The sequence below is a fragment of the Eumetopias jubatus genome, unplaced genomic scaffold, assembly GCF_037043125.1.
Source record: "Eumetopias jubatus isolate StellerSeaLion01/CBP00866 unplaced genomic scaffold, mEumJub1_p1.0 scaffold_7, whole genome shotgun sequence".
Lineage (NCBI taxonomy): Eukaryota > Metazoa > Chordata > Mammalia > Carnivora > Otariidae > Eumetopias > Eumetopias jubatus.
Genome location: NW_028274813.1, coordinates 111,646,724 through 111,665,486, shown reverse-complemented (window position 1 = coordinate 111,665,486; position 18,763 = coordinate 111,646,724). Strand labels below are relative to the sequence as shown.

The 18,763-nt window shown below is 41.3% G+C and overlaps 1 protein-coding gene across 4 annotated transcripts in view; it reads left to right on the top strand.

The window, feature by feature from the left end:
- The first annotated feature begins 10,893 nt into the window (after positions 1–10,893).
- The window catches only part of HEXA (hexosaminidase subunit alpha), a 28,919-nt gene continuing 21,049 nt past the window's right edge, over positions 10,894–18,763 (top strand). For all 4 annotated transcript variants that reach the window (XR_003608605.2, XR_003608604.2, XM_028100023.2 and 1 more), the window contains exon 1: positions 10,894–11,184. Coding sequence is in view for 2 of the 4 variants with exons in the window: in XM_028100023.2 (XP_027955824.1) it covers positions 10,932–11,184 (253 nt within the window). In the remaining 2 variants the exon portion in view is untranslated. The remainder of the gene's footprint in view (positions 11,185–18,763) is intronic.

The window sequence follows — 18,763 nt, the reverse complement described above, 5'->3', positions numbered from 1 at the left end:
AATGCAATATCACTACACATCCACCAGAATGGTTCAAATGAAAAAGAGCTGGCAAGTATGCAGAGCAACTAGAATGCTCATACACTTCTGTTGGGAGTATAAATTGGTATAATCACTGAAAAGCTGCTTGGTGGTATCTGCTGGAGCTGAATAAAAAAATGCCCTTCTCATTCTAGGTAGGTAGGCAACGGCAAAATGTCCACATGTCTACCAAAAGACATGTATTACCATGCTCATAGCAGCACCTGTCATAATAGTCCCAACTTGGAAACTACCCAATTGCCCATCAACAGAAGAATGGAAAACTGTGGTACATTCATACAATGAAATACTATATAGCAATATGAATAATCTACAGGCACACGAGCAATATGGATGAATCTCATAAACACAATGCTGAGCAAAAGAAGCCAGATACAGAAGACTACATAGATATGATTGCATTCACGTGAAGTGCAAAGCAGGCAAAATTAATCTGTGTTTTCAGAAGCCGGAAATACCCTTCGGAGGAAGATGACTAGGGACTAGGAGGAATACATAAGGGGATTATGGGGTGCTGGAAATGTTCTATTTCTTGATCTGGGCATTGATTACCAGAGTCCTATATGTATACCATATTTTAAATAATTTAAACGTTAAAATAATAATTCGCATGTATAAAATCAAGAATCTTTTTTTTTTAAAGATTTTATTTATGTATTTCAGAGAGAGAGAATGAGAGATAGAGAGCACGAGAGGGAAGAGGGAGAAGCAGACTCCCCGCTGAGCAGGGAGCCCGATGTGGGACTTGATCCCGGGACTCCAGGATCATGACCTGAGCCGAAGGCAGTCGCTTAACCAACTGAGCCACCCAGGCGCCCCTAAAATCAAGAATCTTAGAAATTTATTTTTTGTCTCAGCGATTTCACCTCTAGGAATCTATGAAATCAATATTATTTTTATAGCTTGTTAATATAACCTCTTCTCTACTAGGAACCGTGCTAGATGCTTTACATACATTAACCCACTTGCTTTTGTGAATCACATTTTTCCCATTTCATCTTCTAATTATTATTGCTAACATATAAATTAGCTATTTTTGTTTATGTATTTATCTTTTATCAGGCCACTTGACTGAGTTATTTTAATTCCAATAGTTCCTTTGGCTAAATCTCTAGGGTTTTCTAAGTGAACATTGTATCATCATCAAATAGTAATAATTCTGTCTCTTCCTTTACAAAACTTGCCTTATTGAATTGATTGGACCCTCCCAAATAAATAAATAAATCTTTTTAAAAAATTCCACATATGAGTGAAATCATATGGTGTTTGTCTTTCTCTGATTTATTTTGCTTAGCATAAACTCTCTAGCTCTGTCCACGTTGTTGCAAATGGAAAGATTTCATTCTTTTTGATGGTTGAGTAATATTCCATTGTATATATAATCCACATCTTCTTTATCCATTCATCAGATGATGGACATTTGGGGTCTTTCCATTATTTGACTATTGTTGATAATGCTCCTATAAACATCAGGGTGTGTGTGCCCCTACGAATCAGTATTTTTGTATCTTTTGGGTAAATACCTAGTAGTACAATTACTGGGTCAAAGGGTAGCTCTATTTTCAACTTTTTGAGGAACCTCCATACTGTTTTTCAGACTGGCTGCACCAGTAATATCAACATGCACAGTTACTGGTCACCATTTATAAGGAAAATATAGCTTTGTTGAATTAATACATTAGCCATTCTTTGTATAATATTGATATTTTTTCCTATCTGAACTTGGGACATAGGGGAAGCTACAGTAATTTCAATATCATAATCAAAGCATAAGTTTCTAGTACGTTGAGTTGTCCTTTTATTTTTCTATTTTTTTAAAGATTTATTTCAGAAAGAGCACACGAGAGGGGGGTGGAGGGGCAAGACGGAGAGAGAGAAAAGAATCACAAGCAGACTCACTGCTGAGCACAGGGCCCAATGCAGGGTTTGATCACAGGACTCTGAGATCATGACCTGAGCCAAAATCAAGAGTCAGACACCTAACCAAACACTAATCAGGTGCTCCTTTTTTAGAATTTTAAAAATATATCCGCATGTTTAGATTTTTTTCCCAGTTTTAGTATATTATGGTCAAAGAACATGCCCTGTAAGAATTCTACTTTTTGCTTCTCATCACAAGAAAAAAATGTAACTATGTATGCAGATGGATGTTAACTGGACTATTGCAATGATCATTTTTCAATATATACAAAGATCAAATCATTAAGTGGTACACCTAAAACTAATATAATGTTATATGTCAATTATACCTCAAAAATGAAAAAAGAATTCCACCTTTTGGAATTTAGTAATATTTGTTTTTTTTGCCAGTTTTTCTCAATGTCCTATAGACATTTAAAAACAATGTGTAAGATACAAAGCTTTAAATTTACTTGTGTAGAAAATGATTCTAAATCTATTACACATTATTAATATTATTCAGGATGTTCCTATTATTTACTTTTTCTGCACTTGATAAGATATTCCTAGATAAATTTTAATTTATCTTACTATAATTATAGTCTTTTCTTTTCCCTTATAATTTTTCCAATTTTTGCTTTATATTTATACATTTTGTTGTTGTTAGTTATGTGATAGTTCATGATTTCCATCTTCTTTGTGACTTGAACCTTGTATTATTAAAAATATTCACCTTTGTTCTATTTAATTGTTTTGCCTTGGGTTCTGTCAGATGTTAACTTGTTCTTTTTGTTTACATTCTCCTGGTATATCTTTGATATACCATTTTTTTTTTACTGTCATCGTTTTGGTATCATTTTATTTTTTAATTTCTTTGAGTATAGTTGACCCACAATGTTACATTAGTTTCAGGTGTATAACATAGAGATTCAACTTCTCTATATGTTATGCTAGGCTCACCACAGTGTAGCTACCATTTGTCACCATACACCACTATTACAATATCATTGACTATATTTCCTATGCTGTGACCTTCTATTCCCATAACTTACTCCATAACTGGAAGCCTGTATTTTCCACTCCCTTTCAACCCATTTCTCCCATCGCCCACCCCCTTCTCTCCAGCAACCTTCCATTTGTTCTCTGTATTTAGAGATCTAATTCTGCTTTTTGTTTATTCATTTGTTTTGTTTTTTAGATTCCACATATGGGTGAAATCATACAGTATTTGCTTTTCCCTGTATTATTTCATTTAGCATAATACCCTCTAGGTCCATCCATGTTGTTGTGAGTGGCAATATCTCATCCTTTTTATGGCTGCATAATGTTCTATTCTATATGCATACATATGGGATATATATGTACATATATATGTGTGTGTATATATGTACATCCCACATCTTTATTCATATATCTATCAATAGACACTTAGGCTTGGCTATTGTAAATAATGCTGCAATAAATATAAGGGTGGGTATATATTTTCAAATTAGGGTTCTCATTTTCTTTGGGTAAATACCCAGTAGTGGAATTATTGGATAATATGGTATTTCTATTTTTAAATTTTTGAGGAACCTCCATACTGTTTTCCACAGTGGCTATACCAATTTATATTCCCACCAATGGTGCATGAGGGCTCCTTTTTCTTCAGATCCTTGCCAACACTTGTTATTTCTTTTCTTTTTGATTTTAGCCATTCTGACAGGTGTAAGGTGATATCTCATTGTGGTTTTGATTTGCATTTCCCTGATGATGAGTGATGCTGAACATCTTTTCATGTGTCTGTTGGAAATCTGCACGTCTTCTTTAGAAAAATGTCTATTCAAGTCCTTTGACCATTTTTATCTTCTCCCATTCAGTAAGTTGCCTTTTGTTTTGTTGATGGTTTCCTTCACCATGCAGCTTTTTGTTTTTATGTAGTCCCAATAGTTTCTTTTTGCTTTTGTCTCCCTTGCCTTAGGAGACACAGCTAGGAAAATGTTGCAATGGCCAACATCAAAGAAATTACTGCCTATGTTCTCTTCTAGGAGTTTTATGGTTTCAGGTCTCACATTTAAATCTTTAACCCATTTTGAGCTTATTTTTGTGTAGGGTGTTAGAAAGTGGTCCAGTTTCATTCTTTTGCATGTGGCTGTCCAGATTTCCCAGCACCACTTATTGCAGAGACAGTCTTTTCCTCCGTTATATATTTCTGCCTACTTTGTCATAGGTTAATTTGGTATCATTTTAATATTTTTTAAAAGATTTTATTTATGTATTTGACAGAGAGAGAGAGCTGGTGAGAGCAGGAACACAAGCAGGGGGAGTGGGAGAGGGAGAAGCAGGCTTCCTGCAGAGTAGGGAGCCCGATGAGGGACTCGATCCCAGGACCCTGGGATCATGACCCGAGCGGAAGGCAGACGCTCAACGACTGACCCACCCAGGTGCCCCATACGTAAAGTTTTTTTAAGTTTTAATTTAAATTCCAGTTAGTTAGCATACAGTGTAATATTAGTTTCAGGTGTACAATATAGTGATTCAACACTTCCATACAACACCTGGTGCTCATCAAAGTGCCCTCCTTCATCTCTATCACCCATTTAACCCATCCCCCTCAACTCCTCCCCCCCCCCCCGTAACCATCCGTTTGTTCTCTATAATTAAGAGTCTGTTTCTTCGGGGCACCTGAGTGGCTCAGTCATTAAGCGTCTGCCTTCGGCTCAGGTCATGATCCCAGGGTCCCGGGATTGAGCCCTGCATTGGGCTCCCTGCTCCACGGGAAGCTTCTCCCTCTGCCACTCCCCCTGCTTGTGTTCGCTCTCTGTCTCTGTCAAATAAATAAATAAAAATCTTTAAAAAAAAAAAGAATGACATCTTTTCCTAGCTGGACCAATCATATTCTCTCTCGGAGAACTTAAAACTGGAATACTGAGGGAATAAATTAGGAAGAGAAGGAGAATGAAACAGATGCAGGGGCGGGGATGACAGGTAGGATGGGTCCTGAGAGACCAAAGGGAGACCTTGATTCCTAATAGATATTACAGCCCATTTGACCTTGGCTATAACTAACTTCCTATGTCTAGATGCTTGTGAAGATGATAAACTGCTCACTGTTGAGCTATCTGGGGTTCTCTTTCTCTGAAAGATCTCTAACAAGAATATCAAGTGTTTAACCTTTTGCACATAGAACACGAAGAACCATTTTGATTTCTGAGGCATTCTTATATTACATATCATCACTCATAGTAATTAGAAGGATCACTGTTTATTTGACCTTTTTCTCCATGGGTAGAGCTCTGATTACCTCGTAATTACCTGGGTGCTCACTTGTTGACTCTGAACAATTCTTTATCCTTCCACTGGCCTCCTCCCACTATCTGGCTAATGTGAACTCAAGGAAGGTTAATGGATTTTATTATTTCCCTAAGCAAACTTTAGGAAGTCAGCTACTGTCAAGGGAGAGAAGCACTGGCCAAACACAGTGACTTTTATATTACTTGCATCGTTGCTTCTTTCTAGCTCTAAAGTTAATTGAAAGTTGCCATGCACATTCAAATCCAGTGATCATTCCTTTCTAGAATAAGGCAGGGGGCTAAGAACAGGATGTAGGCTTAGTGGACTCCATGATTAAACTGCATTCAATCTCAAGGAGACTAGGTGACTGCAGGCATTTCCAGAGGCACAATCCAGTGGGGTAGAGAGAATCCCAGTCAGGAAGGCCACACATCTGTGGTCTGGTTTCAGCCTTACCACTCTCTGACTATATTTGCACCTGGTTGAAGAATTGCAATAGAAAAATTTATTGGTGTACCTACTACACCAATACAAAGCACTGTATCATGTGTAGCAAGGAATGGATTTAGTCATTTGACAAACTTTTACTGAGTGCTTGCCATGTATGTGTCACTAGGTGCTGCAAGTTTCACTATGAACAATATCCTATTCTTGCTCTTGAGGAACAGCACTTCACCTCTCTAGTTCTCAGTTCTCTTAGCTCAAATGAGAAGTAAACTAGATAATTTCTAAGATCATATCTAGGTCTAAACTTCTATGCCTCTCAGAATTTCCTCCTAGACCTCTGTGGTTTGTTATTGTTTTAATTCAAGCAAAAGTTTACAATAGAGGATTAAACAGTTCTCAAACATACATTACAAACAACATATATATAATTTTTTTCATTTTTAAAAAGATTTTATTTATTTGAGAGAAAGAGAGAAAGCACGAGTGGGGGGCAGAGGCAGAGGGAGAGGGAGAAGCTGACTTCCAGCTGAGCAGGGAGCCCGGTGCAGGGCTCAATCCCAGGACCCCGAGATCATGACCCGAGCCAAAGGTCGATGCTTAACTGACTGAGCCAACCAGGCACCCCTATATATTTCCTTCAAATAGCATATATTGATTTGAGTTCAGTAGTGTACTGTTCCTCCCTAAATCTTTGTTAGAAGCTGAACCTATCTCTATGGAATTTCATGAATGCTTGACCTACTCATGATTGTATGAGGCCAGGAGCAGAATATTCAAACCACTGAATTTTGACCAACTGCCTAATGTGGTCAGGTCCCTATGGAAGAGGCATGCTGAGGATACTCCAGGCCAAGGAACACTATAGCTGGGGCCTTGATCCAGATCTTGAATGAATACTCGATACAGGTAAGCTAGGCATTACTACCCTGGTGCCACAGGGACTCCTGCCTAGCCTACATATGCATCGTGCTCCTCCCTTTCTTCTGGACACTTCCTGACTCATCTCCCCATTTCTCTCTCAAGTGGGAGGAAGTCCCAGGGCATTTTCTGTGCCATCCACATGGCAGAAAAATTCTGAGAAGGATAATCAATCCCGATACAGAAAAAAATCTAAGAGAAATCTAAGAGAAGATCCAAAGGCACTCCCAACAGAAGACCTCTTAACCGTGCTCTTTTGACAAAGAAGTCTACCCGTAGAATCGGTGAAATTGGACATTTTGGAAACCTGAATCACAGCAATATACCAGTAATGTTTTCTGAAGTCAAATGTTAGTAGATGGCCAAAGAACAGAGATGTTGAAGGGACCTGTGCTCTAGGTTTCTTGGAGGCTATATCATGGCTATTAGTCAAGGAAGGAAAATAAGACATGGAAGACCCAAGCAGGAGGAGAATGGTAAGAAGGCAAGGAAATGAGTGATAAATCTTTTAGGACTGATTGGGGAATTCCAGTGGGCAAAGGGGGTAAATTATTTTCCATAAGGGACTAACATAATCAGTTTAAGGTTTCATCAATACCCCACTCCCTGAAGGGAGCTGCAGATTACATCTGTGGGTTTGGCTAGCATGAGCATTTATAACCACTGAGGCGCTAGGCAGAAGGCTTAAGAGATCAGACTGGAGCCAAGATACTCCTAATCCAGAGCAGCCACCAGGTTTCCTGGAGCAGGATGTAGTTTAAGCAAAAGAGGCCCCCACTGAAAGGTCCTTAAACACCACACAACGGTCTTACCTTTAGAAACTAGCCCTTTTTTGGTCCAAAAATCCCAACATCAGAGGCTGTTGCCCTAACCCTGGATAGGATTGCTGATATTTTCCCATGAGAGATGAAAGCTTAAAGTAGGCAAAAGCCTTAATCAAACGATGGTAAAGGGGAAACTAACATCTTTATCAGTACTCCTCTTCATACACTGTTGATTCTAGACCAACAGAATTCTTACCTCCCCGATATTACTCCAGATTCTTCAGAGATCTCTGCCTAGGTTCGGTGCCATTTCATTCTATTCTTTCAAAATTATTCATTAAATATCTCTGCACCAGACACCATTCTAGGGCCTGCTGGATCCTAAACCAAACAAGTTAGATGAAGTTCTCCTTCAAATTTGTAGTCCTCCTTCATGAACTGCTTTTTGTCTACACATTGATATTCTGTCTTTAAAATTTTAACACAAATGCTCCCTCATTCATGCATTCTTGTGAAAAATTCTGGTTGAACACTTAACTATGTGCAGAGTCCCGGCTCAGGCAGTAAGGATTCAACTGTGAAAAAGACACCATTCACTCAGCATGTGGTCTGTGGTAGACACAAACAAGAAGCTAAAGTGAGGGTGTCATAAAGAAGTACCCAAAAGGAAGAAATGCCTAAGTGCTTCTCAAAGTTTCTCATAGCACATACAGGAGATTGCTCTTGGCTGGAGGTGACCGGCTAGAAGGTCTAGCTGTCCCAGGCTCTGCCTGGCCAACCTAAGGACTGAGAGGATCACTGTCTCAGCACACTTGTACCCCATTCATAGCATAATTGTTGGTCTGGTCTAGGCTAAGGCCTGAAGGATGAGTAGGTGCTAAATTAGAGAACACATATTCAGTGCCCTGTAGGTGTTCATTTAACAAGTCTTCATTGAGCATCTACTATGTGCCAGACACTGTGCCTGGGGCTAGGAATACAACAGTGAACACAGAACTTGTGCTTAAGGAGATTTTACTCTAGTGTGGAAGACAGACAATACAATACTATGACATAAGTGCTCTACTGGAGGTAAAATCAAAGGGTTATAGGACTTTACCCAGGTCTGAGAAGTCAGAGATTTACAGGGTGGTAAAATAAATGTTAAGACCTTCAAGGAAGTGGAGTGGGAGTGGGAGGTAGGAAAGGCATTCCAAGGAGAAGAGTATGGTAAAAGTGAGATAATCAAGGCACATCTCCTTTTGCTATCTCCAAAAACCCTATGCTCAATACAGATTCCTCACTATCTAAAAGTAGAGCATTCCTATGACCCCTTTCATAAATCAAAATAGTGTAAAGGTGAAGCAATTACCATTCATTTATATGGAAAATTTTTGAGCATTCCCAGACCCAAAAAACAACCTCTCTTAGGCTTTTCTGATACCTTAGGACACATCTTGCTAATGGATGCACAAAATAAACTGAGATAAAACACAGATCTTCACAGACACAGTTTAAAGCTATGGCAGCTGAGGATGGTTCCCAGGGGAGCTTGATGAGGCCACTCTTGCTGCTTGGGACGCGCACTGCCTCTATAATGGCTGGCTGCAAGACAAATGCTGAACAACACTATTTTCGCTTTATTTATTTATTTATTTATTTATTATTTTTTTTTTTTTGGAAAAACAAAAATCCTCCAGATTTCTTTAGGTTAGTGAAAACAGGTACTGATGTAGGTCTTTTGTAAAAGGGAGTGGCTTAATGACAACTTTCAAAAACCTATATGCCATCTTTTTTCACTCCTCTGTGCTTTGCCCATGCTCCCTTTCCTGCTTGGCTAACTCATGCTTTAGGAGCCAACTCAAAAGTCACCTCCTTTGAGAAAGACTTCCCCAGGCAAAATTAGTCATTCCCTCCTCTCTGCTTCTACAGTGATGACTGAATGAACTAAAAATCTGGACACGTCTGATATGTCTTTTTCTGATATGTAAACTAATTTTATAAGAAGCCATAGATATGAAATTAAATGTTTTATTCATTTAACAAGCTCTTCAATAAAGGGAAAAATTAGGAAAACAACCAAATATCATATACTATATTATCTGTGTCATTATTCTTGTTATTCATCTGTTAAAATTGATGGCAATGTTGAATTGAATATAGACTAATTTAAAGAATCCATACTGTTAAATAACTGTTTAATTTACTTTTGCTACTATCTCTATGCTGGTCTCTAAATATTTATATGGATTATGATGGGTTTTTTTTAAGATCGTGTTTATTTATTTGAGATAGCAAGAGAGAGAATGAGCGGGGAGGAGAAGGAGAAGCAGGCTCCCAGCTGAGCATGGAGCCATGGCCGGGCTGGATCCCAGGACTCTGGGATCATGACCTGAGCTGAAGGCCGATGCTTAACCAACTGAGCCACCCAGAAGCCCCTAATGTTGTTTTGTTGTTGTTGTTTAACTTCTAATAGTTGTTCATTACTTTTCTGATTGTCTAATATAGTGGTGAGAGAGAGGATAATTGGAATAATACGTTTGAAATATTCTCTCAACAGGACTCTTTGTATTTCCATTAGTAGTTTTTACAGTGTTTATTCAGAGTCCAGCTCCTTTATTTTGTAACTTAAGTAAATGACTCCTCTCCCTTGGTACACGCTGAATATCACCTAAAGGGGTGCCCTGGCACATGCTCAGTCCTGAAATCGTACTTTGACCTACTGTTCCTGTAGTAGTCCCTCTGCTTCTGGATACCCACTATTTCCTGGATCCGCGGTCCTCTTCCTGCCCCACTGCTCTGGGTAAGCTCTCATTATCTCCCACCCCCAATAAACAAGGGCCCCCTAACTGGTTTATCCATCCAACTATTCGACGTGAGATTTGTAAAATGCAAGCCTTTGGCATGATTTTCACTTGTCCAGCCCACGGAATAAAGTGCTGACTCTGGGGCTTGCTACGTAAGCCCCTGAAGGGGCCTGTCTGATTTCCGGGTATTCGCCATCTTGCACCCAAAGTCTAAGCACTGTCTTAATGCTCGCAGTAAGTATATACCCCAGTTCGTGGAGTTTTGTTTTGGGGGCAGGGACTTGGGGGGGACTTCCTAAGAGATTATCAACCATCGAGGAAAAGAGCCCACACCCGAGGCAGGAAATGGGATGCCTGCAGCTAGCTCTGAAAGTACAGATTTTTTTCCAGTCATAAATACATCTCATTCTTGTGATCTCGTGATCTCTCTCTAGAAGAACCAGACTACCCGATTCCAGCCCCTTCCGCCCCACAGCGTTTTCCATTAAAACCACCAGTGGTTTGCATCCTCCCATTTTCCCGCTTCTGAACTTCCCTGAGCCCGGGACGTCCTCCAGCTCGTTCGCCCTTCGGGCTGGGGAACATGTCCGTTCCCGCTCGCCCCCGCCGCCCGCCGCCTGGCGCTCGCACCGCGGCGTGCGCTTCTCGGTCTAGGCGGCCGGGGGGGCGCGGGGCGGGTCGTCCGGGGGCGCGGCCGAGGAGCCGGCCGGTCACGTGGCACGCCGGTAGTCACGCGGGCGCCGCTCAGCTGACCGGGGGCTCACGTGGCCCCGCCGGCCGGGAGCGAGGAGAGCGGCGAGCCATGGCGGGCTCGGGGCTCTGGTTTTCGCTGCTGCTGGCGGCAGGGCTCGCCGGCCGGGCCGCGGCCCTCTGGCCCTGGCCCCAGTACATCCAAACCTCCGAGTCCCACTACGCCATCTTCCCGCACAACTTCCAGTTCCAGTACCACGTCAGTTCGACCGCGCAGCCGGGCTGCTCCGTCCTCGACGAGGCCTTCCAGCGCTACCGCGACCTCCTCTTCACCTCCCGCCCTTGGCAACCTCCTGAACCCACAAGTGAGTCGGACCTGCCCCGCCTCGTTTCCGGCTCCGAGAGAGCCTGCCCGGGGGCGCCTCCCCAAACCTCCCGAGACGCCCTTCTTCTGGCTTCTGCCCAACCCTGTCGTCTAGTCACAACCCTCTGGTCTCCACTTCCTCCCGCGCCCTTTCTCCAGCTGTCATCTCAGACCCACCCCCATCCCCCCCGCCACCACCTTTAGTCCCCAGCTCCATTCTCTGCTTCACTGAGCTGACTTCTGGAGCCAGGATCTCTCCGGAATCCTGCTCCCCCCACCCCGCCCCGGGCTCTGTTTCACCAAGAATGCCTGCTACCGGATTGCAGTTCAATCAGGGTATCAAATTGCTGAAAACATTGGGCCAGGAGACGTCGAAGGTGATCCCTCTGACCGCGTTCAAGTGTCGCAGGGTCCCAGTGAGGCTGTGACCGGGGCTGGGTAGAGGACGTCAGAGCGGACACCAAAGATTGGCAAGATAAGACATTAGAAATGACTTGACCTATGCAAAATTACATAAAAAGTGTCTGATACATGGCATGTCCAGTAAATGTTTAAACTGTGAGAGAGATCGGAGAACACTTCCATAGGGAAATGAGTTTTGAGCAACCACTTAAAGTGGGGCGGTGGATATAATTGGCCAGGACTGAAAGTATTCCCGGGAGGAAGAAAGGCTTGAGCAGAGGCACCGATGGTTTTGATTGAGCTCAAAGTGCTTTGAGGGTGTATGTGATGAGGGTGGGGCTGGGGAGTGGGGAAGAATGAGGTTGGGGAGAAGTGTGGGATTGAGGGCAAGTCAGGAGTGCTTTGAATACTAGTTTCATCTAAAACAGCAGGGGTGAGCAGTTTTCTTTAAGGTAGTTGCTGAAGATTGTATTTGTGGATTATTTCACAGAAAATTGGTAAGAAGAGTCAGTAACGCAAAGGAATAAAATTCTGCTTTCGGGGCTTAAAATTTAGAGTTTTCTTCCCGCTATTTTGGAATCCAGTTCTCTGGTTATGATGTGTAGGTAGTTATGGGGGGAAGCCATATTTATGATTGGGCCATATGGTAACATCATCTTGTACTGTGTTTCAAGTGTGATTAAATTACTTTCACAAATGTTCTCATTTGACTTATAGAATTAAATGCATTTCATTTAACAGATGGTACTTAGATAATCTAGGGAAAGAAATAGAGTCTCAGTATCAGGGTAGTTCTTAACTGGTAAAATGGATTAGGCTGGGAAGGATAAAAGGCCTGCTATTGTGTGTGGCAGATCAGGTATTTCTGTGAATCTTTTGACAAGTAATGCCTTAGACAAGATTGGCATTCAGAATGTGTTATTTTTGTATAGAACAGTTAAGGCCTGGCTTGTCCAAAAAAAAAAAAAAAAAAGATCTGTCATCTAATTGGTATGTGCCTATTCTAGTGCTGGGCACTCTGGAGGTTACAAGAAAAACATGCTCAAAAGTAGACTCAGGGCGCCTAGGTGATGCAGTCGATTAAGTATCTGACTCTTGGTTTCAGCTCAGGTCATGATCTCAGGGTCTTGAGATCGAGCCCCACATCAGCCTCCACCTTCCGTGGCAAATCCGCTTGAGATTCTCTTTCCTTCTCTCTGCCCCTCCCACTGTGTCCTCCCTCTCTTTCTCTCTAAAACAAATAAGTCTTAAAAAAAAAGTAGGCTCAAGCTTTGAAGTCCAATTGGGGAAATATGAAGCAAAAGCACACAGTGTGTTATAAAACGCTTAAAAGATATTAGAATGTTTGCTACTATGGTATAAATTCGGATAATTCCTATATATCTAAATTAAGCCATTACCTCCATTGCTATAGGTCTAGAGTATAAGGAAGAAAATAGAAATGGGGATGATATGTGACAATGGTGTCCTAGTAAATTCCCTAATGAAAGATTTAGAGACAGATAAAAAAACTAAATAAGATGTTTATTTCAATTTGTTACCTTACTGTGAATCAGTTTGCTGTATTTGAGGGTTCTTATCCATTAAGAGGTAATGAAAACTGGTTTGGATCAACATTACCAAAGACACAGAAGTAACTTCCTTCTCTTTCGTTCTTCCTATGAAGCCTTCCCTTTGGAATATTCGTTTCCTGGAAGGCTTTCAGATGACTTGAACTGTAATCCTCTTTCTGCAAAAACAAGGATGAATCCCTGGAGGGAAAAGCAACATAAGCACAGCCCAAATCAGACTGTATTTCTCTATGGGACTGATTTTAGTAAAGAAAACAACATATGCAATTTAAATCTTAGCTTTAAACAGCTTTCCATCTCCTTCTTCCACATAACTTCCTTGTAGGTTCTGGGCGAGTGTTCTTCTTAATATAGCACCACTTCTGGTTTTGATCTGAACCTGGAATTCAGTGGAATCCATACTTCCCGGAAAAACAAATCTGTTATTGAGGTTTGATTTGATTCTGAATTCACCTTCAAGGATTAGCTGTAGCCCACCAATTGCCGAATGGTCTACGGAGGTGTTTAGTGTTTGCTACCTGTCTTTGTCATTGAGAGGTGTTTCTGCCAACTGGACAGTGTGTGTTGCATGTTGTTAAACCTGTTAAATGGAATTAGTTTAAGCTCTAGATACTTGAGTGAACCCAATTCTCTGTTTTGATTATTGAGCCACATCTTGTTTATGAATCAAAGATCTGATCACTTGGGATAGTACCTATCTAATGTTGCCCCAGATACTTTTCTGGGTGCCTGATGGAGTTGATAAAGCCCAAATTTTTTCAGGTAAAATGGCTAAATCTGATTATGTCATTTGACTGAATTCTTCTTTGCTTTTCTGAAACAAATTGTTTGAAGCCATAGTACTTAATGGTTTTTATTAAAGTTCGCATCCAGTTGTGATAGTCACACACATATCCCTATGAGTTACTTAGGATGCCATTGTCCCTGAATAGAGTAACTCGTTTTAGGGGCGCCTGGGTGGAAGCGGTTGCCTTCGCTCGGGTCATGATCCCAGGGTCCTGGGATCGAGCCCCGCGTCAGGCTCCCTGCTTGGCGGGAGCCTGCTTCTCTCTCTCCCTCTGCCTGCCGCTCTGCCTACTTGTGCTCTCTCTCTGTCTCTCTGTCAAATAAATAAATAAAATCTTTAAAAAGAAAAAAAAAGAACAAGTCCTTTTATTTTAGAATGGAAGGAAGATTATTATATGAGTATCTGGATCCTTCTGCAGCCATTATCAGTTTTTGATTTGCTCATCCTCAGACATGACACAAGTGACTAATAAGTGGCATAGCTGATTACAATCTAAATCTCCTAAAATACCTCCTTTGACCATTCCTTCTATTACAATGCCTGGAACATAAGAGATACTTAATTATTTGTTGGCTATATTAACTTAAAAGGGCTACTTTGTATAAAAGTAGAAAGTCATACAATTTTTGTCTATTTCTAAGATCATCAAAAAGATGATTTGCAGATTTCATTTAGAAATTACTGCCTTTCAAGTTTCAAATCTGGAATGTTAGCATGTGGATTCCAGGGAAAGGAGGCTCACGCTGTGCTGTGGTCCCAGCTCAAACTACTCTTATCTCATTACAAAATTGGAGATGCTTTGGGAGTGCATCTAGGGAGTGTAGGAGGGAAACGGTTAAGGTTGGGCAGCTGGGCTGGCAAGAAGGAGCAGTCCTGCTTAGTGCTGCACTGTAATTGCATAGTGGCTATGTACCTTTTAACCTTTTCCGAGACAAGGACGAGTTATTCCTGCGAAGACTTTATTGCCACTAAATTTATTGTTTGAAAGCAAAAAGGAAGAAAACCACACAGGAAGAATGTTTTGTAGTAGAATTATTCTTGTGAAGGGGTATGTGGAGAATGGAGGGATACATAAGGAGGAGAAATACAAGAATTTGGAAGGAGATGGGTCGCAGGATAGTTTTTAGTGAGGGCCAGAATAATTGTTGTGCTCCGTTTTGAATCCCAAGGCCTAGACTAGCTTGGCCTCCAATCCTCAACCAGCCTCTTTCCCCACAACCTTGGTTTTGCTTTATTGTTAAGTCACAATATTTTTCCAACAGCCCGGGATAGTGCTGAGCCCAAGAAGCTCAGCTTGGTCAGGATGTATGTGGGTAGCCTGGGCCTGGTTTATGAAAAACTCAAGACTTTCTTGAGCTGTCGTCACTCCCCCTGCCTTGGATATTCTGCTTGAAAACCTATACAGTAGAGGACTCAGGGTCTGGAACAAGATTTATTCAGGAGTCAGCCAGAGAACGTTTATGAATCACTTGTTTAGCTATGTGCCCTCAGGCAAATCGCCTAATTTCCAAGTAGTTGCTGCTTTTTTTTTAATCTGTTTCCATTTCAAGAATTTCTGAAGATAACGGAGATAGTGATGACTATCTTTACAATCTTTGAAGGAGGGTACAGGAGAAGGAAGAAGTAGGTCATTTTAAAATAAAACAAAAATTAAGTCTGAGCCCCAGAGCTGTCCTTCCTCCCATCTCCTTCCACCTCACTTCCTCATCTCCAAACAGAAGAGTGAAGCAGGGCATTGCCGGGTTTTTGCCAGTTGGTACTTTGTTTTTGTTTTTAATAGCAAGTGTGAGCTATCTTTTCTTATAGCCGCACAGTTTTTTGCTGGGGCACATTGTCAATTTCTTAGCCTCTTTAAGGCATAAACCTCAATCCTTTTCCTGTGGATTACATTTACTGCCCAACCAATACTTCTTTTAGAAATAAAAGAGGTAACTTTTATATTTCTGCATCTTCCTAAATTTCCTCTGCTGTCCCTGGAAATAATGGATAAGGGGTGAGACAATGTGTATCAAGAGGGTTAGCCAGTTGGATTAGGAGTTCTCCCACCTTTGTAGAGTCAGTGACAGTGAGGACAGCTGAAGAGAGGTGGTTGGATCTGTGGAGGTGATAAAGTTTTTTTTTTTAAATGTTATTTATTCATTCATGAGAGTCAGAGAGAGAGAGAGAGAGAGAGAGGCAGAGGGAGAAGCAGGCTCCCCGCCCAGCAGGGAGCCCGATGTGGGACTCGATCCCAGGACCCCAGGATCATGACCCGAGCCGAAGGCAGACACTCACTATCTGAGCCACCCAGGCACCCGAGGTGATAAAGTTTTATGTGTGAAGCGTTTTCTGGGATCTGCCTCAAGGTTTATGGATCTGTATAATCCATCGTAATAGAGAAATGGATTTGCTTTTCTTCTCAATTCCTGGCTATAGTGAAGAAGACCCATTACTGTCAACTTCTCTCTTTCATTTCCTTTGCTTCTGTTTTAAGCTTTTGTTACTGCTTAAGCTTCCTTAGCATTGCACTCAGCCCTGAATCTAGACAGTAGTGGTGTGCTATTGATGTCCACTTCTTGAAGGTGATTGGGCTTGGGTATGGTGTGGAGCTTTTTCCTTTGGAAGTGTATGCTCGGATGCAGGAAGTTTGGGTGCTTATCACCTTGGGTGTCAGTAAGCAGCCTCCCCTTCTTTTGCAAAGCTTTGGGAGCAAGGGAGATGGCTTACCAGGTACACTGTATCCTAGTTGAAAAGTTTAACTGTTGTCTTATTTGACCTTGTCCTGGTAGTAACTAGTACTGAGATCCCACATTAGTGGCTTTGATCTTTGGACTAGAGCCACAGTCCTAGTTTGAGGTAAATTCAGTTCTAAGCTCATGTCCCTTTTATATTATTGGAGTCTCAGCCTGTTTGCCATACAGGGTGTCATCACACAGTAGTGGAGCCTTCAGGCTCCTATGAGAAGCTCATGAAAAGCCCTCAGAGGAGCTGTTCTGATGGTGTGGTTATCCCACAGGCCACCCCAACTCTGGGCTCCTCCAGCCAAGTGGCAAAACTGACTTTTTAAGAAAAAGGAGTAGAAGGTGGAAGGAAACTAGCATTTATTGAGTGTCTGGCACTTGCTTTATATTACGCCCTTTCATCTTTTTAATAGCTCTGTGAGGTTGGTGTTATCCCCATCCTTCAGAACTGAGACTCACAAAGGCTAAATAACATGTGCAGGGTTTCACAGCTAGTATTGGTGGAGCAGAAATTCCAGTCAGGTCTTTTTGTCTACAAAGATTTTGCAATCTTGGGGCAGTCTACTACTCACAAATATTTTCAAGCATTATACCGATTAGTGATTTGGAAAACTACTGGCCTTTGGTAGGAGTAAGCCCTGATCATACTTTAGTGTTAATTACCTCAGATAGTAACTTCTAACATCTAATTGCTTAATCATTAGCACTCAAGTTATGAATGTTTTGATCCCAGGCCCATCATTATCAGATTCCAGTAGTGTTTCTGGCCAGCTTCCTTCTTTCCTTCCATCCTTAGTACAAGTAGTATTTACTAAGCAACTATAATTTGTCATTAGCACTTGTCCAAGAATATTAATTGAACTGTCCTTGTCCTTAAAGAATTTATAGTCTCTGGAAGTGGGAATACAATAAAGTATCAGTAAAGTGATTTTTGCTGATAAGTACAAGGTACTTTGGGAACATCTGACCCACGTGTGTGTGTTGGGGTGTAGGAGAGGGTACATTTTGAGAAGGCTTCCATAAAGAGCTGTCCAATCATATTCGAAAGTAGGAGTTGGTGGAGTAGGTAGTAATCCACATGGAAAGAACTGCATGTGGGAAAAGGCTTCAGGAAAGAAGTCTTCGTGTCATGTATTTAAGAAACTCAGTGTCACTGTGGTTGAAGCACACAGATCTAGGGTGGTTCAGCAGGTTAGTTATACAGTATGGAAGCTTGAGAGAATGAGTTGGAATATCTCCAGGGGACAAGAAATTCCAAAAGGTGACCATGGGAGGTTGTTAAGGTGTTGTTGGATAACTGCTAAGCTAGAATGTGGGTTAGTACTTCCTCTTGACTATTGAAATCACCTAGGATGAAAGCCAACCTTGGAATGGAGAGGAAGACTGGAGACCAGGATCCAAAGTCTTGGGTAATAAAGAGGTGACCAGGATGTTGCAGTGTTGGTGACAAGGAGAGGCTCGAGATTTTACAACTGAATATCATGAGCCACAGAGAAGAGGTGCTTTTTTCACTTGATGGTAGAGACTAGTTGTCCTGGAAGCAGCTGAAAAGGAGCTGCCTCTCAGAGCAAGTTGTAAGGGAAATAATATTCCTGGGGAGAGCCAGTCTTCAGTTAAGGAGGAAGTAGAAGAGACTGAGGATGTTGGTAGTTCAATAACAGGATTCCAGAGTCTTGTGGGGGTAGGTGATATGTAGTTCAGGTGGCTTGGTGGAGGACAAGAAACAACATTTATAGGAATGGGAGTGTGGGTCCAGAACAGAAATGAGCAGAGGCGTCTATATACTGGGCAGCATGACAAAAGATGATAGCAGTATGACATGGTGGATCCTCCCAACTATAAGATTGCCATGAAAATAAGCTCCAGAGACAAACGAGTTCATATACATGGGAGAATTTAATATATGGTAAAGGAAACATTTCTAATCAAAAGTGCAAAGATGTTTAGTCAATAAATATGTAAGGATGACTGGTTATCCATTTGGGAAAAAATAAAATTAAATCTATATCTCATATCAAACACAAAAGTAAATTCCAGGTGGTTAAAGATCTAAAGATAAAGGCCATGCCATAAAACTATTAGAAGTATAGGAAACTGTTT